The following is a 26213-nucleotide window of genomic DNA, read 5'->3' on the forward strand; positions in this document are numbered from 1 at the left end:
CCATACAGCCTATATTGTTTTGAAAAGTGTATATTGTGTGTGATGACGTGGGTCGTCCCCGCTGTTGCTCCCTGAACTCCAGTGTGGACATACCCTGATATCCGTGCTGCAGTCGAACCTGCCTCAAACTAAAGCCCCCACGTTGTTTTGAGTTACCCGTGTATACTAAGCTTTACGGTAACAGGGCGTAAAAACTGATTTCACAACAAAAGCTCAAAATCTATTTATCATTAATGGTCAGTCAACCTAGCACTAATACATATATACTGAAATATACATTAATACAAATTCTTCAAAAGTTCTTTACAAACACATGTGGCATAGTATTTTGATGAACTGTCCTTTTGTCATATAACAGACAAGCATGACATACACATAGTATAACACAATAAAGACAGTAGGAAGGGGAGAAAATAAATAAATAAGATTACAAAGAAGAAAAAAACATTTAAAAATAATCAAAGTGTTCTAGGGGTTTTCTGCAAGATTAAGTTCCTCTATTAAGTTATATAGTTTCAGGGCATTCTTCCTCTCCATTGCGCTCAGAGATAGGAAATGTTGACATAGCTCCGTGAAAAGTAAAGAATCTCGGTTGTGTTTTCAGGAATCTATTTTTGCGCAAAAATAATTTTCCAGGAATAATAAATGTGTTACTTGCTAAATCATGTGTTCCATTTTTCAAAATTACACCAAACATCACATTTTCTTTTGTCAATTCAGAGAAATTGAAAAATTTAGGAAATAACAATTAATGCAAAAACCTTCCCAAAAGACATACTTACATAAAATATATGTTCAGTTGTTTCCATTTGTTCATCACAAAATGAGCAATTGTTATGATCTCTACCAAAGGGACATCTTAAAAAGTCCCTCCATTGGGAAGGGATTGGCAGAAAACATGCCGGACCAATCACAACCGATCATTTGATAATGGGCGGGGTTTATACCACAACGCGAACGGAAGTGACTTTTGTAAACAACCAAGGCTGTCCCCCTGGTGGAACATTTGACCAAAACTACCCTATATCTTCACATTTCTCTCACAAAACGGCAACACTCGTTCACAGACATGGAGGAATCATCTTCACAGACATCTCCTCTCAGCAAGCTCTACTCTGCTGCTAAACAGACACCAGACATGAGTCTCTAGGAATGACCACAAATCCATCATCCATCGCTAGAAATAATGGAGCAAATATGTTTTGACAGCAGAGCAAAAGTATTATGGGACATGGGTAACATCAAAGTTCAAAAGGACAGTAAAAGTACAAAAGTACCCTAAACATATGGGCTACTCAGAAATGAAGAGTTGTCCTCCTGTGAATATAATCCAGCTAATGTTATTTGCCCATATACGTTTTATTTTGAAAACCGGATATTGCTAACCCCGCGTGTCGGCTCACTCTTGGCATCTACCATACAGACTGGACTAGGGGGGCACTCCGAGTGTAGGGTCGGCTCGTTGGACCACGGAGAACCGAGTGACGGATGGCATAACCGCAGTATTTCCGTGGGACTGAGACGCGTGAGAGGAGGGTGGCGTGTCTTCCAGGAAACCAAGGAAACAGCCGCAATCAGCGCAACTTCACAAACGAGCAACTTGTTGCCTGTCGTCGGCTCTCTCCTATCACCGAACTGCCGTCGGAATAACGTGTGTGCCACTTTTTTTTTTGCGCCCCCCCTCCTCCCTCCTCCTCCTCCTCCTCGTATCACAGTTTCCTCTCCGGATTGTTTTCCTCCTCCGGAGCAGGACCGGGATCTGCCTCACGGAGAAGTCGGGAAACCGCCTGAGCCGAACCCGGTGCTAAGGGGCTGTGGCCATGGCCGGGGGTGGGATCTCTCCGTTGGGGCCCGCGCCGCCGATGTGGTATCACCGGGACCTGAGTCGAGCGGCGGCCGAGGAGCTGCTCGCGCGGGCCGGGAGGGACGGAAGCTTCCTGGTGCGGGACAGCGAGAGTGTCAACGGGGCGTACGCGCTGTGTGTACTGTGAGTAACTCTATCGCAAGGAAAAGGGATGGGGGATGTGTGTGTGTGTGTGTGTGTGTGTGTGTGTGTGCGCGCGCGCGCACGCGGCCATATTTTGCTTTGTTTTACCAGGAAAAAGTTTCATCCCTGTACTGTTAAACTGTACTGTGTGTTAATAGGTAGCACACGGGTCTTAGGGGAATCTCTGGCTTTGTGTTTAAACTCACTCTCTGGCCTCTTATGATCCTGCACAAGCTGTACACACACACACACACGCACACACACAAAACTGGCATCCTTTTGCTTTTTGTACAGCATGTGATCTCATTGTGCTTAGTTGGGGGCAACGTTGAACGACCGAAAATGCATTTGTTTACTTTCTCCTGGAGGCCAGTGAGTGGGAGACAGAGACTGTCTGTCTGTCTGCCTGCCTGCCTGTCCGCCTGCCTGTCTGTCTGTCTGTGTGTCTGTCTGTGTGTCTGCGTGTGTCTGTGTGTCTGTCTGTCTGCCTGTCTGCCTGCCTGTCTGTGTGTGTGTTTGTCTGTCTGCCTCCCTGCCTGTCTGTCTGCCTTCCTGTCTGCCTGTCTGCCTGTCTGCCTGCCTGCCTGTCTGTCTCTCTGCCTGCCTATCTGTCTCTGTGCCTGTCTGTCTGCCTGCCTGCCTGTCGGTCTGTCTGTCTGTCTGTCTCTCTGCCTGTCTGTCTGCCTGTCTGTCTGTCTCTCTGCCTGTCTGTCTGTCTGCCTGCCTGTCTGCCTGCCTGCCTGCCTGCCTGCCTGCTTGTCGGTCTGCCTGTCTGTCTGTCTGTCTGTCTGTCTGTCTGTCTGTCTGTCTGTCTGCCTGCCTGTCTGTCTGTCTGTCTGTCTGTCTGTCTTGCCCAGCACTGTCACTCCTGCATGGCACTTGCAGGAGTGACAAACATTCAGGTCTGTCCCTGTCTGTCTCAGTCTGATGTGGTCGCCTGCAGCACTGCTTTTTTTTTTACTCTACACTTCTTCAATCAGCCTGTGGGTTGTGAGCAGCGGCATTAAACTGGAGGTAAACATAAGCATCTGATTTTGTAATTTTAGGCTCATTCAACCCGAAGCAGCTGGAGTCACACGTGTATATTATCTCCTCAGACACAATATGTCTTGTAATAACAACAATGTGAATGTGAGGAGAGTGTGTATATATAGTTAGGAGGGTTGCTGAAGGGGCCTGGCATCCTCCTTGGCCAAAAGAAGTGTTGAAACTCTCCCCCTCCACCATCCATCTCTTCCACGCAGAGACAGCACCACTATAGTGTGCTGACGAGTAGATTCAGCCGAGTCGAACGTACCTTGGGGATGGAATGTTAAACTTTTCAAACTACAAATTACAAATTACTACAAAATGACACACACGCCACCCTCTGCACCCACACACAAAGTTTAACAGGTCGCTGGGGCCACTGTGCAGATGCAGCAAGTGAAAAAGGCCAATGCCATGTGACACAGTGCTCTGACATTGACTCGACCTACATCCCCCATCTGAAAGTTTACCCCGTGCTGAGCTCAGTGTATATGTGCACAGCAGCAGCACACTCGCTTTATGTACTCTGCATGAACATGCAAAATATAAAAAATATGCTAAAATTATTATTTATTTTTTTTACATCATTTCAGAATGAATATCTTTGGATTGTTGCTCAGACAACATATTTGAATACATCATCATCTTGGGACTCTGATGAATTCAAACCCCCCGAAAAAAATATCACACTTTTGTGACATTTTGTTCATTAATTGATTGTGTAAAACATTGCTTTTCTTGTCATGTACAAACCCCCCAAAATACAATGGGTCTGCTGCCACAGATTTATAGTAAATACACAACCAAAGATTTCTATCTATCGATCTATCCAACTATCCTGGGAAAGCTAACAAAGTTTTTCTTGGTTGATGTTTAAAAAAATATTGCAGATAGCTTATATATATTTATAAAGAGAGAGATACACAAAGAAAGATATGCTTTTGATTTTAATATTGATATGCAAAATTTTGATTGGGATAAAGAACTATGCCACTAAACAAAGATAAACTTTAAAGAAAGTCCAAACTTGGCATCTTTTCGTTTGCTCTCCTATGTAACAGGAAATAGTCAACTGACACAATAGAAGTAAATATATTATATATAGAAGGGGCATGATTTAGCTTTTAAATGACTCCATTTGTTCAATACTGTGATTTGCTCATGACACAGTTATAGTCCGAGTAATCATTCACTCACTCATTCATTCATTCATTCATTATGCCGATTACTTGAAAGAAGAGGACACACGTGTGAATTGATGAGATTTAGTCGGTTCCAATTCGCCGTACACATTTCATATGTTAGTATTGCAGTGCCAGGGGGTGAACGTTTTTGACAATGGAACAAATAATCAACCCTGCTGATAATAACCAGACAGGTGTTCTCTTTTCAAAGGACTTCCATCTGTGCCGGTCTCATGATCCACTGCTTTACTATTCGGAATCGATTCTACCTACCTACTTTTAATTCAAATTTTTATTAAACATTAAACAAGATAAAAACTAGAATGACTGACTTGCAGTTGTTTATGTCATCCAACCAGTCAAGATGCAGTTTACAACCAGAACTCATTCAATGTACGTTGTGTAAGAATTTAACAAAAGCCATTAATTGTTTTTTTAATTAATTAGCATTATTATTGAGTTATGGCTCAAACATTTTTTGTGAAGTCGCAATGACATTGATCCCCCTGACCACCAAATTCGGAAATGTTCATCTTTGAGCTCCTTCGGGCATTTTCTTTTACCAGATAATTAAATTCTCACCGCATGTTACAGATGTGTGAAATTCACAGGAAGTGGAAAGACTTTCGGTCAAGGGTCAGTTTGTCTAATTTGTTGTTCATTTCACTTGAAAACAGGAGACCAGCGGCTCCCCCCACAACTCCTGACAGTATAGCGGGAAAGGTTTAATGGTCAGATGACACGTACGCTTTTGCCAATATTGCAAGGTTAAAAACAACACAAACACATTTTCCATGAAGTTAAATATGAATCACCAGAGGTTAGAAAAAGTTTCCTAACTGCTGGACAACAGACTTTTTTTTAGTCAGGGCCCCTGATGCTTCACCCTGGGCGCTAAGGCCTTATGTGTGCTGATCTATTTTTTTTTTCTTTTTCTGTTTCCTAGTGAACATGGTCAGATTGCCTTTACTAGATGGCACCACGGAGGCCCTGCACACAATTGTCAATGTGATATTTTAACATGGAAACTAGTTTAACCTTAACTGCTCTACTAAGGCTACATCCATACTACTACGTCAGCGTTTTAAAAACAAAATTGATCCCCATCCAGACGAGCGCTTTAGCTCTGTATCAGTTTGAATCCAACAAACCTATATACCTGACCATTCACGTCCACTGGGCATGCGCGTGCCAGTGTAAACAGGAAGCAGATTGTCTACTCAAGATGTTTACTTACAGAAAATGCTATGAATGAGATACGACAACATTAATAATGAAAAGTAAGATGAGGGATTTGTGTTCTTGGGCTGACAAGGAGGTGGAGGTGAGGTGTTAACAACCTTTTTGTCTTCACCGCTGATGGTTGAGTCGTGACTGATGAGAACCATTCAGGAAGCGAATGCAAGCGACAGTGTCATCATCGTTTCCAAATGCCTGTGTTTAGTTTTTTTTGCCTGTCCATACTACAACGTCGCCCCGGGGGTTCTCAAACTAAAACGGGGAGAGCAGTGTTTTCAAACTCAAAAACCAGTAGTAGTATGGACAGCAGGCGTAAACGTAGCAGCAGTGATGCGTCTTAAAATGAAAAACGCAGTAATGTGGACGTAAAGTGACCTCTTTTTAGGATCCTGCCCACAAACCCCTTACATCAAAGGATGTTCTTTTTTAACCTGAAAACGGCTACCAGCCATGACTCTTTGTTAAACTTGTGCTCGTGACTTGCATACATAGACACGACTACTTCCCTTTTGAGGGCTTGGAGTGACCAGTGTGTTTAGGAAGTGTTTCCACTTTGCTGCTGTCTGAGAATAGACGGGTGTCTAGAAGACGCTGTAACAGCAGTGGGACTGACTCCCAGACCACTTTGTTCGGGAGGCCTTTTCCTTTCACCTCCTCCGACTTTACATTTTAGTCTGTGGACCTTTAGTGTTTGTGCGTATGCACGCAGATTTACAAGGTAATATGTGGACTTCTGTAAGAAGTTACCACTGTTTTGCAATGAAAAGAGCAACAGTTAAAACTTATCAGATTCATCCAGAGTGCGGTAATTATTTGTGTGTTAAGGTTTTATTGGTATTTGTGTGCTACATATGTTCGCAGATAAATTATCCTCACTAATATGTAGAGTAATATGTAGTATGTGAAAGCACTTGATTAGTTTTTTGGTCCATAAAATGTTATAAAATGGGGAAAAATGTCTATCGTGTTTCCCAGACACCAAGATGATGTGTTTCGTCCACAAACCAAAGATATTAACTGTCATAGACGAGCAAAGAAAGCAGATAATATTCACATTAAGAAGCTGAAATCAGTGAATTTTGTCTCTCTCTTTTTCATGAAAACTACCGAAATCATAATTAATTGGACTGAGATATTACACATGAAGATGATTTGCAAAAGTGTGGAAATTTGATTGAGAAGATGTTAGGATGCTTTTAGTCTTGTGCCAGTTGCCATGAAGCTAAAAAATCCTTCTGGAACTGACGCCAGCTTCTCTTTCACCACAACATCCTCTTTAAGATTTATGATCATATTCTACAGTTGAGTGAGTGAGTTTTATTTGGATGAGACAGGACAGGAGGAGGCGGTACTCTTACAGGACAGTCAATGTGGCAGTCTTTACCCTCAACACAGACTATTGTTTACAACACACACACACACACACACACACACACACTCCCATCCCATAATAAACTCCTGTTTATTTCACAAGCTCCCTCCCCTCTTATAACTTTGCTGATACTGAAACAATAGTATTTACTTCCCAGACCTGCAGAGAATCTCATCAACTGCCAACAGGAAGACACACACACACACACATGCACGCACACAGATGGACAAACGCAATGTTGTGTACTGTGTATGGATCCTGTGCCAATGAACCCACAATGCATTGTGTTTTAAAAGTGACTGGATTAAATATGGATATATTTTCACAGGCCAGATAGACAAAGGCACGGTTTCGTCTCGCTGTCTGTGTTTAAAGATGGACATGATAGCCAGGCACAAATATTTATCAAGTTTATACTGTACAATGTGACCATCTGCAAGAGACATGATTTATGGATCGTTTGTCGGCAAAAGTGCTGCGTGTATATGCGTTCAACATGTTAACCTCTGTTCTTTATCCTGGTGGTTTAGCCACGTCCCATTTTAATTTAACTCAGATAAAAAATCAGATAAAAGCAATGATGCCAAATCAAGAAAACATACAACATCAACACCACTACAGCAAGGATTATCAATAAGTAGATGGTAAAAAAAAGTTAGAAATTAGTCCAAAAGGGTAACTGCAGTGAGACCAAATTAAAACATTAACATAATTCATTTCCAGATGTACAAGAAACTGGAAACTGTTTTAAATTTCCTGTCAAGCCCAATTTATGCTTTTAAACTACTGTTGATTTTGCCTTCCTGATGCCATCAATAATTTATTGATTAGGATCAACCAATCAAGTAACTTCACCAATGAAATTTTTTTTTACTAAATGCGCTCAAGTCAAACAGAAACTGGTGTAGTTTGATTTGGTCCAATTGTTAGAAGTGAATCTAATGAAACTGTGGCAGTGTTTGTTATTCAGGAGTGTAGTAACCCCTGTTGTTGTTTATTGTTGAAACACATTCATAATTTTTATTCCAGTTCATGTTTTTAGTTCCTGTCGAATTCTGATCTGACCTGGAAAGACAGGAAATACAGCTGAGTGGACGAGGCAGGATGAACGCCTGACATGGATTTACCCTTCCACCCTTTTAGATTGTGTATTCACACACATCCTGTAAATAAGCAGAAGTAAAAGCATCACGGAGGAGTTTTGCATAGGCTGCCATCCTAACACCCACACAGATATGGAGATGTTTAACCATGGCACAAACCCAAACACACACACACACACACACACACACACACACACGCACACCCCAACAGACATCAACCACAGCGTTTGCTTGGCAAATTGGATATGTTGTGTCTGGTCCACTGAGCAGACATGAAGTGCAGACATAAAAATCATTAAACTCCAGCTTGTGGCTGCAGGCATGTAGTCACGGCTGTGCAATCGCAAATCACAATGTCAGTGCATTGATCTGTGATTGGTTACCCCCACAAAAAAGAAAAGCTTGTGGTTCAACCAGCAGTGAATTCACACTCGTGTTCGATATGCAGTTTTTTTGACCGAAAGAAATGCCTCAAATTCATAGTTTTTCAGATTTTGTAAAAAAATTTTTTAGAGCTATCATGGTAACTAAACAATGTATAAACACCAGTTTCAACTCTGTTCTGCTCTAATGTATCATGCTACTGTAAGTATAATGCCCGCTCACAACTGTGACGGACAGCAACAGGTTGAAGCTCTCTACAGCGGCTGAACCCCCTCATGCTCTCACACACACACACACACACACACACACACACACACCTCTATCCACTGAGGTCAAGCGCAGGAGTTTGTGCCAATGTCAAGACATGAATTTATTTTTTTTATCAACAATAATCTGAAAATTGTCTTTTCTCCCTTTCTCACTTCTCCCTCCCTCCTTCTGCTTTTCCAACTTTCCATCCATCTATCTTCTCTGGTGTCCCTCTATGTCTCGTTTCTTCCTCTGCAGGTTTCAGAAGCACGTCCACACATACAGAATCCTCCCAGACGAAGAAGGATTTCTGGCTGTACAGGTACAAAAAAAGAGGACACACACACACACTCTCATTTATAAAGACAGAGTCCACTGAGGTTAAGTGTGTGTACGTGTGTGCAGGAGACACTGTATGTGCTTCAGTAGCAGCTGGCAGGCAGATATGCTTTTGTTGGCTCTCTCTCTCTCTCTCTCTCTCTCTCTCTCTCTCTCTCTCTCATATTCACACACACACCAACAGCAGCCTCTTTGTGCCTTGTGCTCAACAGCTGTGACCACCTCCAGCCACACACACACACACACACACACACACACACACTGTCTCACACAGACTCACAACATACGACACAATAACACATGGCTTCAGACTATCTGTGTGGCCACATTATAGAGTCCTGTCCTGTGACAGTTTAAAAGTCAGTTTTTTTCTTAATGGTGCTGAATTTGTTGCCTGGTTTGAGTTATATTTAGACAACCCGGTCAAAATTGCTTACATAACATTAAATGTAGAACAATAGGGGCCACCAGAGATTCCAATAAAGTGACTGCTTGTAGCCAAGCGGTTTGGATGTAATTGTTATGTTCAAACCATGTAAAAAACCCTGTCTCTCGGTTTATCCCTCCCTGTTTCTCCTCCTCCCCCTCCCTTTCAGACATCTCAGGGCGTGCAGCCTAAGCGGTTTAAGACACTACCCGAGTTGGTGTCATTGTACCTGCAGCCGAGCCAGGGTCTGGTCACCACCCTGCTGTACACTGTGGACAGGGAGGAGACAGCTTTCAGTGATGACCGAGATTACTCAGGTACCTCTAGAGCCACAACAAGCTCACTGGTCTCAGGCTATAATCCACAGGACTATCTTTTCATTTTAAAACGCATCACTGCTGCTACATTTACACTTGCCGTCCACAAAAAGTTTGGAAAAGCTGCCGCATTTGCTTCCTCATTGGTCTTTTATCAGTCACGTGAATGCAAAACGTTGTAACCACCCACTGTCAGTGACAGTTCCACTTCATCATCGCTCCAAGAAAAGAAACCCTGTGTATTCCTTAAACGATATGCATTTTCAGGTGTGTTAGTATGGACTGGGATTAATACCGTTACAGAGCTAAAACACTAGTCTGGACGTCGACCGAACAAGGACCAGTTTTAAAGACAGAAGCCAGGGGAGAACAATCGTTAAACTGAGTTATAAGCCGAGGAGTAAAAATGTAAAAATTCCATGTTAAGACAGGATTTAAAGACAGTTAGCGTAGGGGCCAATCTATTGTGCAGAGGCAACTCGTTACAGAGTTTTGGGGCTACAACCGCAAAGGCACGGCATCCCCTTTGCTTCAACCTTGACCTGGGGATGACCAGAAGCAACTGGTCAGCGGATCTGAGTGACCTTGATGGGACGTAGTATGGATGTAGCTTCTGTAGCCTTTCCTTTTCCTTCACATGTTAACTCTCCTTTTCTGTCATTGGTAGATGGGGAGGATGAGAAGCCACCCCTCCCCCCTCGCTCTGCCTCCACCTCCTCCCCTTCTGGACCAGACACACCCACAGACAGGTATCAAGTCTTTGCAGGAACAAATTTCCACGTGTCGAATTCACACTGATTATATATGTGAGTGCTGAAAGTCAAATCACAAACTGCCCACAGAGATTCCTTACCATCACGTTGACCATGTAGTGCTCATCAACGACCATATTTGAAACACACATGCACACAATCACAACATACACGCACAGGAATGTAAGCAGACGAATCACGGATGATATGAACAATGCACGCAAACCCTGATCATCAGTCTCTCTCTCTGTTTCTGTCACACAACATGCACACGTCGTTACAGATTCATATCAAACCTTATATACTGTAAAGCTGTTTTCAGACATTTCTGGAAAATTGGGTCCGGAGATTTTCCGAAGTTTGCCGTTCACGTAAGAAGAAACAGCTGGAGATTGTCCGGAACATTCAGGCAACGGCTGAAGCCCGGATAATACCTTGGGCCGTCAAATCTCTCGCCCTGAGATTTTCTTTCTCTGTTCCCACGTGGGCTCGGATATTTTCCAGAAATGTTTCTAGGGGGCTGGCATGTGCAGTGGTGCATGTCTTAAAGCAACGCACACACACACACTAATATCCTCTGTTGTCCCTGTGTGCCTGTGTTCTACATATTATCTAGCCACATCCTGTTGAAATGGCTCACAGTGGGGTCTGTTAGACATTCAGATGTGTGTACAGTAGATTTATAAATAATGGTCAGTGTCACACTACTGTGTGCTTTAATCTTCTAAATCATTCTGATATTAGATCGTTTTTAGAGAGGCACCAAAAGTGCAGAGAGGAAATTACTCAAACTAATGAGTGAAGTAAGAGTAATCTGCATTGGCAAGTTACCTTTATCAGAGAAATGTTGGTGAAGTCAGTTGAGCAACATCCTCCTTATTGTCACAGTCGTCCTCATTCGTGAAGTTTTCATGGAAAGAAGCTTAAAAGTCAGGCATGTTAATCACACTGACACTGTCTACATGTGATACATTTATTGCAAGTCCCAAATCCATGGCAGGGCAGACATTAGTCAGCTCGCTGGTTTAGAGGAAGTGTGTGATTCTGAAAATCCTGAGTGCGCAGATGCAGGAGTGAGTGCCCTTTTGAAGTGGCAGCTGAAACTTTTAAAGATCTGTGTGTGACTTTGCAGTCAAATTACATATTTAATAGAACACAGCAACAAGCGAAAGAAAGAACTCATAACATTCTCTCAACTGTGCACTGTACAGCTATAGGTGGGACTTAGATATGATAGGTCTGTTAGTTAAAGATTATTACTGTGTGACTCTGCCTCTGATTCTGCAGCCCAACATCAAATCACAAGAATATTATTTTTTTGTACACACATTTAATTATGGGCTTGTAGTGAAAAATTCTCTCTGGACTTTTTTGTCACTGTTTTGTTTTAGCACTCCAGCAGCTAATGGCCTGAGCACCATCTCCCATGAGTACCTGAAGGGCAGCTATGCTCTGGACCTCGAGGCAGTCAAACAGGGAGCCTGCTCCCTGCCTCACCTCAACAAGACACTAGTGGCCTCCTGCAAACGCCTTAATGGGTAAAAACAGACACACCAGCACGTGTAGACACATATTCCACAGATGCATGTGTAGGCAGAGCAATCATTTCATGTATTTGCTCATCGCAACATTGAAAATGACATATTTAGATTTGCCCTCTCTGCCTGCAGAGCTGGTTGCTACCTCAACTCTGTTTTTTTCACAGTGGCACTGGTTGAAACAAAAAGCAACTGAATCACCTGTTAATTGTTAAACCTAAATATCTATTTCCCTATAGATAGAGCTGAATGAAGAGGAGGGCATTTTGATACAACTACATTGTGAATATCTTTCTGTTTCCTCTACTAGGGAGGTGGACAAGGTTCTGTCTGGTCTGGAGATTCTGTCCAAAGTCTTTGATCAGCAGAGTTCTTTCATGGTCTCCAAGATGATCCAGCAGGTACAACTCTTTGGCTACATCAACATTTCCTAATTTTCGTTTACGCCTGCCGTGCACACTTTTTTTTTCTTTGAAAGTCTGGATGAAATGCATTTCCAAAACCTTGCACAATAAAAAACAGTTTTTTGCCTCTTGAAAATCTGTCTTACTCAAGTCATGTTGTTCTTTTCAAACGGTACTGCTTACATGGTTTCTAATGGCTTGTTTTTCCTCCATCAGTCAGTGAATCAGGGTGGAGACCAGGAGTTGGAGAACCTTGTGACCAAGCTGGCAATTCTCAAAGACCTGCTGTCCTCCATTGAGAAGAAGGTACACATTCAGTCATGTGTAGGCCTGCACTCTCACACATGCCCTCCCCCCACCCCTCTATAACTCTATCTTTTTATCTGCATTTAATTTGCTCTTACTCATCCTCTACACACAGAAGACACAGATGTAGAAGATGGAGGGATTCTGTAAATGTTTTACCATTTGTCGGTTTGCTGATAAAACCTGATCTATGTATTTGCATATGATGTGTCATGTTTTTGTTGTTGTTGTTGTTGTGCTTAACACAGTTTTTCTTTCTCTGTAAACATCACCAATTCGTTTTTTGAAGTTAACCATGGTCTGAAGTACAGTTTGACCAGCTCTGACATGTTAACAGGTCAAATTGCTCCTAAGGTCGACTTTGTGAGGAAGGGCTTTAGCTGGCTGGGCAGGAAATGGCCTCATTGCAATCATGCTGCAGTATGTGTCTTGACTCATGTGATGTCACTGGCTTATTTTCTCTGCTCCTGTTAGATCACATACAGGAAATGGGAAACTGTTTCCTTGTTGACACCAACACTACAGCTGAAAACAATGCAGTTTATCTTTTTTATTTAATGTCCATCTCTTGTTTGGCTCCTTCATATTTTTTTTATTTTTTTGGTCATATATCTCCCCTCAGGCTTTGAAAGCTCTCCAGGACATGAGTTTGTCTTCTCCAAGCTCCCCTCCTCCTATGTCCATGCGTCACAGCAAAGCAATCCCTGTGCAAGCCTTCGAGGTATGCGTATGCGCATACACACACACACACACACACACACACACACACACACACACACACTTTTTAAGTGATAGTATCTCTGCAGGGTGATGGAAGTCAGTATGAGTATGATGCTTAAAACATTTCTTACCCTTCTTTTTCCATCAGGAAATAAATATTAATTATTTACTTTTTGTCACAGGGCAATTAATCTCAGGAAACGATCTTTTGGCCTGATGTTGAAATTGTATGTAGAGTGCTGGACTTCCTGATTTTACTGAATTTAGTGTTACCATCAAGGAATAGCGGTTTTAGTCGGTATAGTTGGTTTTACAGAAGACAGACTGAAAATGTTTGTCATGCACTTCCTGTAGCATCCTCAGTGGCGTTGACATACTGAATGGTATTACTCACTTTTGGCATCATCATCATTTCATGTAGGAGAACGTGTGTACAAAAGACGCGACACAAATACATATGGGAGGAGGCCGTGAAAGAGAATGATTTGAAATATTTGCTGTCAGTCAAATCTGCACCCTCTGTGGTGATCACTTCTCAGCAGCTTCCTGTTGCACAGGAATAGGTGAGGAGTTGGTTTTAAGATGTGGCATCTGATTTGCACACTGACGCAAAAACAGACCCCAACGAAATGACTCAGAGTGAAAAAAAATGTCTGTCCTCTGGTTGAGCAAATTTCCTGAGAAATGGATTCAAAGAAACAAATTCAACTTTGTAACGGTCGAAATATTTAAGTGTGTGATGAATAAAAGATTGTGTGAGTGTTTAATCCTACTCCTGTGGTTCACCGCAGGTAAAGCTTGATGTTTACCTGGCAGAACTGACAAAGATAGGAAAGAGTCAGAAGTACACTCTGTCCGTGGACGTGGAGGGAGGACGACTGGTAGTGATGAAGAAGGTGAAAGACAGCCAAGAGGACTGGACCACCTTCACACATGACAAGAGTGAGAAACCTGCACACACACACTCCAAACACAGTAACTCCAGTATGTTCTGAGCTGAGTTAGGAGTAATCAGTGTTTCCCTAAGGAAATTACAGAGATGGTTTACCTCAAAGACAGTGACGCATCTCATCTTATGATCACTTGAGTTAATAGATGACAGCCTAAACAGTAGCCACATTCATTAGTTAAAGGACATTTTCTGAGTCAAATGGTTGCTCTCATCTTTTTAAGGATGGTTAATGTTTTGTTGTGTCTCTGTGCCGACAACAGCCTTGGCCAGAGACATAATGTTTTGGGGTTTTCTCTCCGTCCATCTCATTCTCATCAGCGCAATATCTCAGGAACGCCTCGAGGGAATTTCCTCAAATTAGGCACAAATGTTAACTTGGACTCGAGGATAAACTGAGTAGATTTTGGTGGGCAAAGGTTAAGATCAATTTGACTGCACAACACACATTTTTCCCTCAACTAATTAATTAATGCACTTAAAGTGTGTTTATTTTTCATTTGTCGGGGGGGTGGTCTTAGGTGAAGTGGGTCACCCCCCTGCTACACAACATGGCAAGAAAGCCTTAGTAATATGTCAGATTCAGCTGCATCACAGCATGTAAACAATTTTAATGTCGCCGGACTCCAGGACTAGAGATAAAATGTATTCAATATGGTTCCAATCCTTTAATAACATTATATTTTATTTTTAAAATTTTATTTTCTTATTCCCATCCCTTAACTTTAACCTCCTTTAATTCTTTTAATTCATTCCTTTGTCCTCATTTCTTTTTTCTCCCCCATCTTTATCTTTAACTCCATCTCTTACCCACTGTCTCCCATCTGTCTTCTGTTTGTCTGTCTCTGTCTCTCTCAGTCCGTCAGCTGATCAAGTCTCAGCGGGTGCAGAATAAACTGGCCATTGTTTTTGAAAAGGAAAAGGACAAGAGTCAGAGGAAAGACTTCATCTTTGCTAGTGCCAAGGTCGGCTCACTCACTCACGCACGCGCGCACACACACACGCACGGAGACAGACAGACAGACAGACAGACAGACAGACAGACAGAGAAAGACATTCACAAACGTCATTTCTAGATACAAGACATTACATTCACACACTTACATTTACTGTAGTAATTCAAACATACATACATACAACCAACAACAAACATTACACATACATATTCAAATGGACAAAGAGGTACACTTGTCTATCTCTTTTATTTGTATTTTCACTATCAGATTACAGTCTAAGACCATATACAAGTCTCCAGGAAATCAGTGTCTTCTTAACATGAGACTTCCGTTTAATGTGTTTCATGTACATCTCTGCATTGCTATTTTTCTTTACATATTTCCAATTCAATGAGGAAAACATTATGGAATATACCGAAGAGCGTTGACTGCGCACAGTGATGTAAATGAGAGAGGAGTTAAGGAATGAACTCCTCTCTCATTTTGTGTGTGTGTGTGTGTTTCAGAAGCGGGAGGCGTTTTGCCAGCTGCTGCAGCTGATGAAGAACAAACATTCCAACCAGGACGAGCCGGACATGATTTCCATCTTCATAGGCTCCTGGAATATGGGTGAGACACACAAACAAACATTGGTGAACATAACCTTTGATGATAGCTGAACATACTGACTCATCGTATTTTTTCATTGGTTACATTGAAAAGAAACATCAATTATTTCCAGAGCATATCATTAATAATTTTGGTGAGGCTGTAGCATTTTGGTCTTTTGTTGTGTAGGCTCCGTGCCTTCACCGAAGTCTGTGGCCTCGTGGGTGTTGTGCCGCGGCCTTGGGAAGACTCTGGATGAGATGACGGTCACCATCCCTCATGACCTTTATGTGTTTGGGACTCAAGAGAACTCTGTGTGTGATCGGGAGTGGGTGGAGTCACTACGTGCCATGTTGAAAGACCAGACGGAACTGGATTATAAACCGGTGAGAAAAGCAGGCACCCACAAACACATTTGATTTTGGACCAAGGACCGTTATGCTCAACATAACATTCTGTGATCACAGTCGTGTTATTTGTGCTTGCTCATTCCTACTCAATCCAAGTCATGCAGTGGATATGAAGAAAAAAGTGGGGAAGTAATATGTTTGAGAAGGTGCAACTAATGATAAAGAAGGACTCACATACAATGTGAGTGAAGGAATCATTTCTAACAATTCCTCACTGTCCATTTTTCTTGTTTGTAGATCGCAGTGCAGACTCTGTGGAACATTAAGATTGCTGTGTTGGTGAAACCTGAACACGAGAATCGAATCAGCCATGTGGGAATGTCCAGTGTCAAGACAGGCATTGCCAACACACTGGGTAATTACACTGCTCAGTTTTCATGCTTAATTCTTTTTTATTATTTTGGAAAAGCAGAGGGGCATTTAAGGAAGATATTTAACTGTATTTCTGTATATATTAAAACAATGAAAAAAATTAGGAACAAGATATCATCTATCAGTATGATGCAAACACCTGACACTAATAAATCTGATAAGAGAATGAACTTAAATTCTCCTTTATCACTAACAAAGGGTTAGGGTTAGGGTTTTCATTTGGTGTGTCTGGACATTTTAGAGATTCATTTTCACAACAGAAGAAAAATGATTCTATTAAAGTAAGGTGTGTCAATCAATATTATATATTAAGTTTGTATATTTGTTTTGATCATTCCACAGGTAACAAAGGAGCCGTCGGTGTATCCTTCATGTTCAATGGAACCTCCTTTGGTTTTGTGAATTGCCACTTGACATCAGGGAATGAGAAGATTGCCAGGTAACTACCATTGTCCTGCACACGCATTATGTGTGGCTGTACCTGTCAGGATATCCAATTTGTTTTAGTTCATTTTCTGTTACTTTTATTTCAGGGTCTTGTACTTTTAAACCCCTACAATGTCATTTTACGTTGTGGTGACAGACTAAAATGTCCCTTTCCTTTTGCTTGTGTGTCAGAAAACATCTCACAAACATTACTCTTTTACCTGTGATACACATGATCTTTGACCCCCGCAGGAGGAACCAGAACTACCTTGATATCCTGAGGCTGCTGTCGCTAGGCGACAAGCAGCTGAGCTCCTTCGACATCTCTCTTCGCTTCACACACCTCTTCTGGCTGGGAGACCTCAACTACAGGCTGGATATGGATATTCAGGTGGAGGACAACGCACACACACACTCACACACACACCTAGACATGCACTGAAGCATGAAATGCATCACATTAAGATGTAACCTTAGTTTATGATCCTGTTTCTTTTTTGTCTGTGTGTGCAGGAGATCTTAAACTACATCAACAGGAAAGAGTTCGATCCCCTGCTGAAGGTGGACCAGCTCAACCTGGAGCGGGAGAAGAACAAAGTCTTTCTACGCTTTGGTGAGCAGGCCTGAGCCAGTACTCGTTACTCCCTCTCGTTGTGTACAAGAAGATATTCATGAGTCAGAACAGGAATTTTTTTTTGTGCTGGAAAAATCTCATCATTAAGAGGTTTCTGTCCTTTAGCCTCATGTCAATGATCTGATAAACACCAGCAACGGATGTTAAGACTCAAACTTCCCAAAAGCACTTGCTCACCATGTTGTTTTGTTCCTTTTATAGTTCATCAACACCATTTGTTTTCTTAGTTTACTGTGATGGGCAGATACCTTTTAACCATTGTCAAGTTAGTTCTGTACAGCCAATTGTTTTAGCAAAAGCCGAAAATTACGACTTTTGTGACCCTCTGTCTCATATTACTTGTGTGGTTTATGCCCAACATTTCTTAAAAATTAATTCGATTTATTGATGTAATGATGTTGCCAGGCTCAGCTGCTGCAGATTCTAGTAAGTGAATGTTTTCTTGCTCACAGCGGAGGAAGAGATCTCCTTCCCGCCCACCTACCGCTACGAACGTGGCTCGAGGGACACGTATGTCTGGCAGAAGCAGAAGGCCACAGGGGTTTGTTTATCAACTTTAACATCACACATGGACTCACTGCCAACCATTTTCTGACAAATTACCTGACCACTTTATATCCTCTCATTGTGAGCCGTCCTCATTAGCCTGCTGTGTCTTCTTCTACTTTTCCATCTGTCCCAGATGAGGACTAATGTTCCGTCCTGGTGTGACAGGATGCTGTGGAAGTCGTACCCAGAAACACACATCGTCTGTAACTCCTATGGTGAGGCTTTGTTTTGGATTTGTTTCAATTCAATGTTACAGAGGTTAAATGGTATATTGGTTAATTTCAACTAAACATTGTAAACCTCTATATGTGGCGTACACCGCGTTTAATGATTGAGCAACAACAAGACTTACAGTATGTACATGCTCTTTTTCTTTGGTTAGGCTGTACAGATGATATAGTGACCAGTGATCATTCCCCTGTCTTCGCTACGTTTGAGGTTGGGGTCACCTCCCAGTTTGTCTCCAAGAAAGGTAAAGTGGTTAATAAATACTTAAGAATAATCTTATTACATTTTCTTTGGTACCTTTGTATTTTCTTCTTCCCGTCAAACACTCACCATGAGGTCTCTCTCTTCATTTCGGTCCTTGCTCTATCTTAGGCTGCAGAGAGAGGATTTGGTAGTCATGTCAGATTTTCAAAATGAAGTGGACTCATTGGAAAACAGTTGCAAATGTACAGATGCTAATGTAGAGCATTGGCTTTAAGAACTTGGTGATGATTTGTTTCTTTTCCAGTTGAGTGATTACGGCTTAACAGAGACCAGATGTAGGCAACGAGTTGAACTGGGCAAAGGAAAAAAAAATGACTGCAGTCTGTTGCTCATGTCAAAATGAGTAACAGGCTTTACATCTTATGTTTTCACAATATTCGTTAAAGTTGATGCCTGTTTTACCTGCTAAAAGAGCAAAAGCAACAACTGTTGTGAAAAGTGCAGTGTTTAATCTCTTCCCATTCTTTTATTTCTGGCTTACATCTCCTGTGTAAATTACTACTTTTATATTTGTACGCTACTCAGATCTTTCTCTCTCCATTATTTTCGTTCTTCTCATGTCCTTACTGTTCACTTGTTTCTTTCCAGGTTTGCCAAAGTCTTCAGAGCAGGCCTACATTGAGTTCGAGAGCATCGAGGCCATTGTGAAGACGGCGAGTAGAACCAAGTTCTTCATCGAATTCTACTCCACTTGTCTGGAAGGTGAGTTGAACATCGGCACCGTGTCCGTCTGCGGTGACTCGTTCATTGGTCACACGTCTTTTCCACAGCCTGACAGAATGCCAGCAGGAGCGACTGCACAGTCAGGGTTTATGTAACACACTTATATCTGTTTTCTTCTCTTCGTATCCTCCACCTTCCCTCTCCATCTCAGGCAGTCAGTATACCTTTAAACTACAATCCATGTTGACCTGTGCTGCACCCCCACCTTCCTGTCCGGCATGTAATTTTGAATGAAATGCAACAGAAACATCTCCCTCCTCTTCTTCCTTTTTCTCCTACCCACCTCGTTCCCTTTGCCTCCCCCACCCCCAACCCCTGTCCTGCATTTCTATTTCTCTGTCTCATCTGTAGAGTTTAAGAAGAGCTACGAGAACGACAGTCAGAGCAGCGACAACATCAACTTCCTGCGTGTGGGCTGGTCCAACAAGCAGCTAACGACGCTCAAACCTCTTCTCTCAGAGATCGAGTACCTTCAGGACCAACATCTGCTGCTAACAGTGAAATCACTGGATGGATACGAGTCCTACGGTATGAAGAGAATGCTTGTCGTGTTGCCATGAAATTCGTTGAAGTTGACAAACCGATCTTGTTGCTTTTAGTCCAACAACCACAATGTGTTGTTGTTTTTTTTTTATTCCCCCTGCTAGGCGAGTGTGTGTTGGCTCTGAAATCGATGATTGGCAGCACAGCACAGCAGTTCCACACCTACCTGTCCCACCGCGGGGAGGAAACGGGAAACATCAGGGGGTCCATGAGGGTCAGAGTCCCTTCTGAAAGGATGGGAACCAGGGAGAGACTTTACGGTAATTCACCCTTTAAGTAGATGTGTGATGATACTGTGGTCTGTGCCATATCGTACCGTCCACGATAAATACCGGTACAAATTTTTACCTGGTAAAAAAAAAAAAAAAAGCCATATTGCGATAACGATGATATAGCGACGTGATGACGTAAGACGCATTTAAGCCCCCACCGCGCATGCGCTGCGCTCAAACAACAGCGACACAAGCTCGAAGATGTGAGAGGAGGAGAGCGGCGGCGGCGACAGCACATAAAGCCACATGTGGCAAGGACGTGGCTACTACTCGCCGGGCCCAGGAGGTTTTCAATCATCTGCCGGGACCAGTCTGTCTGCGTCACGCATCAACGTAACAGCGCCTGTGTTTTGATACGAGCTAGCGGCGTTAGCCTAGCGATTAGCACGCAAGCTAACGTCAGAGCCACAGAGGGAAACATGGACTCGTGCGCGATGAACAGTCAAATAATCTGGCTGAACTTTTCACATTGAAAGCATTTGTATATTATTTCCATAAGCAGTGGGTGTTTACATCTTGACTGAACGTTTGTTTGTTTACATTTGTATAAAATGTGAGGACAATTCTATTACGATGATAATATTGTACGGTAGCTAGCTAGTTGGAAAACTAGGTGCTGCCGCCTGAAGCTGCAAGACACCAATATAATGTTGTTCAGAATTTCTTTTATATCGTCATTAATATCGTTGTTGCAAATTTTCTTGAGATGTCGTGATAGAATTTTTAGGCTATATCGCCTCCACCCCTACACTGTGTCAACCTGAGTTAAATGAAAGGTCTTTTTAAGCGTCAATGATTTGCGGTTTGGGAAACTCATCCAACAATTATCCTTGTTCTGTTTCAGAGTGGATCAGTGTGGACAAGGATGAGACAGGCGGACCTAAAGGGAAATCCACTATGGTATCCAGAGTGGGACATGAATATGTCAAGTCAGTACACTCTGCTCTTTTTCAAATTTGTACACATTCTACAGAGGAAATTATTCTATATTTTACCTTTTCTGTAAATGAAAAAGAAAAAACCTCCCTGGTGAAATATATCGATCCTGCCTCAATGCTAAATAAACTACAGACAAGACCAGCTGACAAGTAGACTGGAACCAACCCCTTTATTTTCTCATTCTTTTAAACTGATTTTTAACAGTACACCCATTTTCTCGGTATTGATGTATTTTCTTTTTCATATTCTGTTGTGTCCAACGTGCAGGCCATCTGTGGTTCGCAAACAGTTAGGAGAGCTGGGCAAAGTCAGTGAGGAGGGAGAGAGGATCGGCAAGGAAGAAACTGCTGCAAGGTACAGGCACATTCATGTACTTCACACACAAACTGACACACACATACCTTAAAATTTCACATAAACAAGTTTGATGTGAAAATGATCAGCTAAAAGTTCAAATGATAACATGTATAATTAACATACTATTTGTTCTGCTGCTCTAGACCCAAGCAAGACGCATCAGATGGTGATTCATCCGTCGCCAAGAACAGCTACAATAATCCCGCCTACTACATCCTGGAGGGCGTTCCCAACCAGTCGGCAGCCGCTCTCTCACCTGAGCTTCTCCCATCTCCTACCTCTGCAAACCCCCAGGCAGCTAAAGCCCCTCCTCCCTCAGCTGGAGCTCGAACCAAGCCCTCCTGTGCGGCCTCAGGGCCCCCTCACCCACGCAGACACGTTTCAGGACTCCCTGTCCGGGCCATCAGCGAGGAAGGCTCTTCAGAAGACGATGGGGGCGTTTGTGTGGCGGGGGCAAAGGGTGGAGGAGTCGGGGTAACGGTTGGAAGCACACTAAATCGACCCCCTCCTGACTTCCCCCCTCCTCCTCTTCCTAAGGGAGCCCTGGAAATGGTTGCAGAGGCCTCCTTCCCCAAGCCGCGGCCTCTTTACCCAGACCTGGCTGAGGTCAGGATCCCGGCAGCCTCTCCTGCTGCCCCGCCAGGTCTTGGGGAGGGTTTCAGGAGAGGAGGAGGAGGAGGAGGAGGAGGTGGTGGTGGTGGAGTAGGGGCGCTGGACGACCAGTCATGTTCTGTGCTCCAGATGGCAAAGACACTGAGTGAGAGTGAGTTTCCTGGGCAGCCACCACGCGCACCGTCAGCACCGCCTCCCCTCAGGGGGCAACCGATGGGTATAGGTCTGGACGCCTGCCGTACCTTCCCCCCTAGAAACACCATCACAGAGAGCATCGCAGAGGACATGCCTGAGGAGGTGGGGGGTTCATCAAAATTTGCATGTACAGTTTTACTGTAGGCATTCAGCTTATTGTCAGTGGTGTACAGTTCACAGACCGTTCATTGAAGTAATGTTTAGTTTCTGGTAGCTGTGGGGGTGAAGCTGTGACTTTTCTTAAAATTGTTAATGGCAGTTTTGATATAACATTTTCTCCAAAACATAGAACCTCTCTTCAACTTGGACAAGACTGAGATATTTTGCTGTTTCATGTGAAGCACTTTATGTCTCTACCTTTTATTTAGCCATTTATAAGATGTTAACAGAGGATCTGGATTTTTTAATCAAGGTTTTGGTGTTTCCTTTTTTGGGATGAAGAAAAATCTAGCCCAACCAAAGCTAGCATATTGTATCTTTTACTATTTTGTGGCAGTTTTTTCAGTCTTTAGCTTATCCTGCATTATGTTTCTCCTGTCCAGGCACTTTGGGCCAGCAGTAGTTCATCCTTGTCTGTAGGGGAATCTTCAGTGGGGGAGTGGCTGGGACGACTGGGACTGGAGAGGTATGAGAAGGGCCTTCTACACAATGGCTGGGACGACCTGGAATTCCTCAGGTAATGTCCAATTTAAGAACAGAAAATTGAGTCTGTCTGGAATGAAAAAAGTAAATATGTACCGTTATTCTTTCAACTGAAATCTGTCTGAGAGGGAGTAGTAGTTATTCTAGTTTGGATAGCTGCTTTCGGACATGCACTGAAGTCCGGACATTTTCCGTAACCTTTCAGGAGGGGATGTATGTTGCTCTCGACATTTTCCATAAATTTTCCTGCCAGGCCCCTAGTAAAATTTCCTGAAATTGTGCAAGTGAGCACATGTGAGCAAAATCTGAAAGATTCACAGGGAGCAAGAGGGACCTCTACCCAGGCAACACCAACCCCCCTGAATGAACCAAAAAATGTCTTGCTATTGTTGAACGCGTCTGACTCAGACAATCTCCTGCTGTGTTCTTCATATGTGAACGGCAAACTAAGGAAAATGTTCAGACCCAATTTTCCGCACATTTCCCGGAGTTCACGTATGAAAATAGCTGCCATGGTGAAAACGTCACTTAATTCAACGTGTTTTGACTTTACAGTGACATCACAGAGGAGGACCTGGAGGAGGCAGGGGTGCTTGACCCCGCCCACAAGCAAATCCTGCTGGAGAGCCTCAGACAGCAGCAGCAACCGACATAAATAAACTGCACCAAACTGGTCGGTGACTGGTCCCAACTGGGCCCGGCACCATACCACGCCCCAATAGGCCAAAATCTCTGAACTGAACTAATCTGGAATGTGCCAATTAATGCCAGACTGTGCCTTCTGAGAGAACTTGCACTCCATTTGTACTTTCAAAAACACTCGTTGAAACCAACGTCCTTTTTTTCCCCCCACATGTACTGTATGCGTGTCGTCGCTGTTGTAGAGGTGGCCTTATTTAATGATAATCATTTCAGTCCTTAGAGCTTCACTACTTAACCCTTGGCCTTAAACTTAGTGAGAAGAGATGACGGAGATCATGATAATTTACGACTCATGTGGAGCAGCTGTCTTGATGTTACATTGTCAGTTCAGATCTGTAGCTTCAAGCTGGATTTTAAGTTTTTTTTCTTTCTTCGTCCCGAGTGAGATTTCAGAGAATTTTAAAAATGAGAAGAGGGGTGTTTTTTGTGTGAGACCAGAGCTTTGAAAAACACACGGCCTGTGTTTTGCTCCCTCAGTTCAGACTCTTGTAGCAACACTGTGTTTTTTTCTCAGTCTCAGGTTTTCCGCCCAGTAAATGCTCACATTTGGGAAACTCGCTCAGGAGTCATTTCAACCCGCCGCTCGGGCAGAGGAACCGCCTCGCTTTTGTGATGGAGGCAGACAGGAAGCTGTGACAGGAGAGGAGCTCGCCCCCCGAGGCATGTTAGCTCGTGCATATTTTTATTATTTTTTTGTACTTTTGTGATGACATCTGGCCAACTGTGATTGAAACGCTGGCTTTTTTTGTCTTTGTGTCTCTGCATGTATTTAAAGGTTTTATGTTGTCTTTTTTTTTTTTTCATGATAAAGGGAATATAGAGTAAAACAAGTCCTGCTAGAGCTAAAAGTGTATATTTCACTTTGGTATACCATATACATGTAAGTGACTGTATTTGCCAGTGGGAAGATATTCCAGCTTTTTTGACTGACTTTTGCAGATTGTGGCGAGTTGGTCAAATGATTAGTGGATTTGAGTGGATTTGTTTGCTGAAACCTATAGGTATCGTTTAACCTAAGGGGAGAAATGACACATGAAGCATACTGCGACAAACTATTACACTGCGAAAGAATTAAGCAGTTGGGGGCAATAAAATCACCTACTGGATGCTGCGCCAAAATGAAATATCACTTGAAAGATTTCACTCACAAAAATTTTTCCGCCCACACTTAAATTGTCAGTGAGGAAATTAGATCTCACGTTACAGAAGGAGAAGGATCTTATTCTTTTTAGCAGCAAATGACCCGGGTGTGACGGACACGATGAGCAGTGTGCGGGGAACTCATGAACAAAGGCAAATAGATTGACTCACAGTTATTTCACTTAAGATTTCTCAAGTAATCATATTGTAATTGTCCGTGAGAAACCATTTGTCACCATAACATTTGTTTTCTGTGATATTGTAGAGATTTAGATTTTTTCTCATTTTTACAGATTTTACTTGGTTCTTATGTTAAATTACTAAAAAAAGAAAAAAGCCTAGTTCCAGGGTCATGGCGTATTTTGTGGAAGAAGACGTCTCCTCTCATAGTCATAATACATTAAAAACAGAAGAAAAAAAATTCTGCCACGACAGATGGTGTGAGGGCACGTTCCCCGATTGTCCAGCAGGGGGTGTTACAGAACCTCATCAGTAGATGACTGACTGTGGAAACCTTGGAAAAATAAGACAACTAAGGAAATCTTCTCTTTTCTTAATATATATACTGTATATATATATATATGTTGTCCTAAAGCAGTTCAAAAATCGTACATATAAGTTTCCTGTTAGTGTTCACACTGCCTTTATTTGTTCTTTATTTAAAATCCTGCCTCCTCTGCTGGCGAGACCAGACAGACCAAGAAAGAAAAAGCCTTTTTACTGTCATTTTAAAAAGACCTGATGCTGACGCCTCACTTCTCCTTTATCGAGGTGGATCATCATCACACCGATCATTTCTACTGCAGTTAAGCACACAACTTGCCTTTTATCCTGTAGTATGATGATGTAAAGAAATATATTTAAACATGCCAACTGCTCGCCATGAGAAGACCTCGAACGTACAGAACTCTAAAACTCTAACTGTAGGTTGGGACTAAATATGATGCAAACTTTTAAGGATGTGATTGGAGCGTTTTCATTCACACACCCTTGGATTGTGTTGCTCACACGCAGCCTTTAGACTCATGTTACTTATGTGTTGTCCAATGTGTCAAATCTTTTAACAGCCAAACAACTAAAACACAGATGTTCATGTGCTGTTCAGACATGTTAAATCTGATGAGTGTTGTTTTTTTTTTTTTTAGCCTTACTGGCCTTTCCGTGTTCTCAATGGTGTGTGTGAGTGAGTGTGTGTGAGAGAGAGAGATGGTGTGTTTGTAATTGTGACTGTCACACCAGTCTATCTTGTTCCTTCATGTAGTCTCCTCTTTTAGTTGTGTTAACTTAATGCAAGTTGTTCACCCACATGTATTTTTTTTCTCCAATTAAAATCTAATATCTTTCTTTATTTTGTAAAGCATG

General features: G+C 42.5%; 1 protein-coding gene across 2 annotated transcripts; it reads left to right on the forward strand.

The window, feature by feature from the left end:
• The first annotated feature begins 1410 nt into the window (after positions 1-1410).
• On the forward strand, positions 1411-26199 carry inppl1a (inositol polyphosphate phosphatase-like 1a). 2 transcript variants are annotated; one of them, XM_047335720.1, is made up of 28 exons: positions 1411-1651; positions 1751-1987; positions 8806-8869; positions 9483-9630; positions 10298-10379; positions 11774-11920; positions 12231-12321; positions 12541-12630; positions 13253-13351; positions 14142-14292; positions 15158-15264; positions 15762-15864; positions 16033-16229; positions 16491-16608; positions 16968-17064; positions 17304-17442; positions 17565-17664; positions 18138-18226; positions 18368-18449; positions 18617-18706; positions 19315-19428; positions 19801-19977; positions 20097-20252; positions 21109-21193; positions 21471-21557; positions 21704-22469; positions 22910-23043; positions 23565-26199. In XM_047335720.1, the coding sequence occupies exons 2-28, from the start codon at positions 1821-1823 to the stop codon at positions 23662-23664; spliced, it is 3780 nt and encodes a 1259-aa protein (XP_047191676.1). In that variant the 5' UTR covers positions 1411-1651; positions 1751-1820; the 3' UTR covers positions 23665-26199. The 2 variants fall into 2 exon arrangements, with proteins under 2 accessions (XP_047191676.1, XP_035479528.2); XM_035623635.2 differs by having other exon boundaries at positions 1411-1987.
• The last annotated feature ends 14 nt before the right edge of the window (positions 26200-26213 follow it).

The sequence above is a fragment of the Scophthalmus maximus genome, chromosome 11 (genome assembly GCF_022379125.1).
Source record: "Scophthalmus maximus strain ysfricsl-2021 chromosome 11, ASM2237912v1, whole genome shotgun sequence".
Classification (NCBI taxonomy): domain Eukaryota; kingdom Metazoa; phylum Chordata; class Actinopteri; order Pleuronectiformes; family Scophthalmidae; genus Scophthalmus; species Scophthalmus maximus.

What these genes read in the sequence shown, in the direction of transcription:
- inppl1a (XM_035623635.2), top strand. Translation starts at nt 1,821, where the DNA reads ATGGCCGGGGGTGGGATCTCTCCGTTGGGGCCCGCGCCGCCGATGTGG. An exon ending in TGATGACCGAGATTACTCAG is followed by an intron (nt 9,631 to 10,297) that starts GTACCTCTAGAG and finishes TGTCATTGGTAG; the next exon opens with ATGGGGAGGATGAGAAGCCA. An exon ending in AAGGAAGAAACTGCTGCAAG is followed by an intron (nt 21,558 to 21,703) that starts GTACAGGCACAT and finishes CTGCTGCTCTAG; the next exon opens with ACCCAAGCAAGACGCATCAG.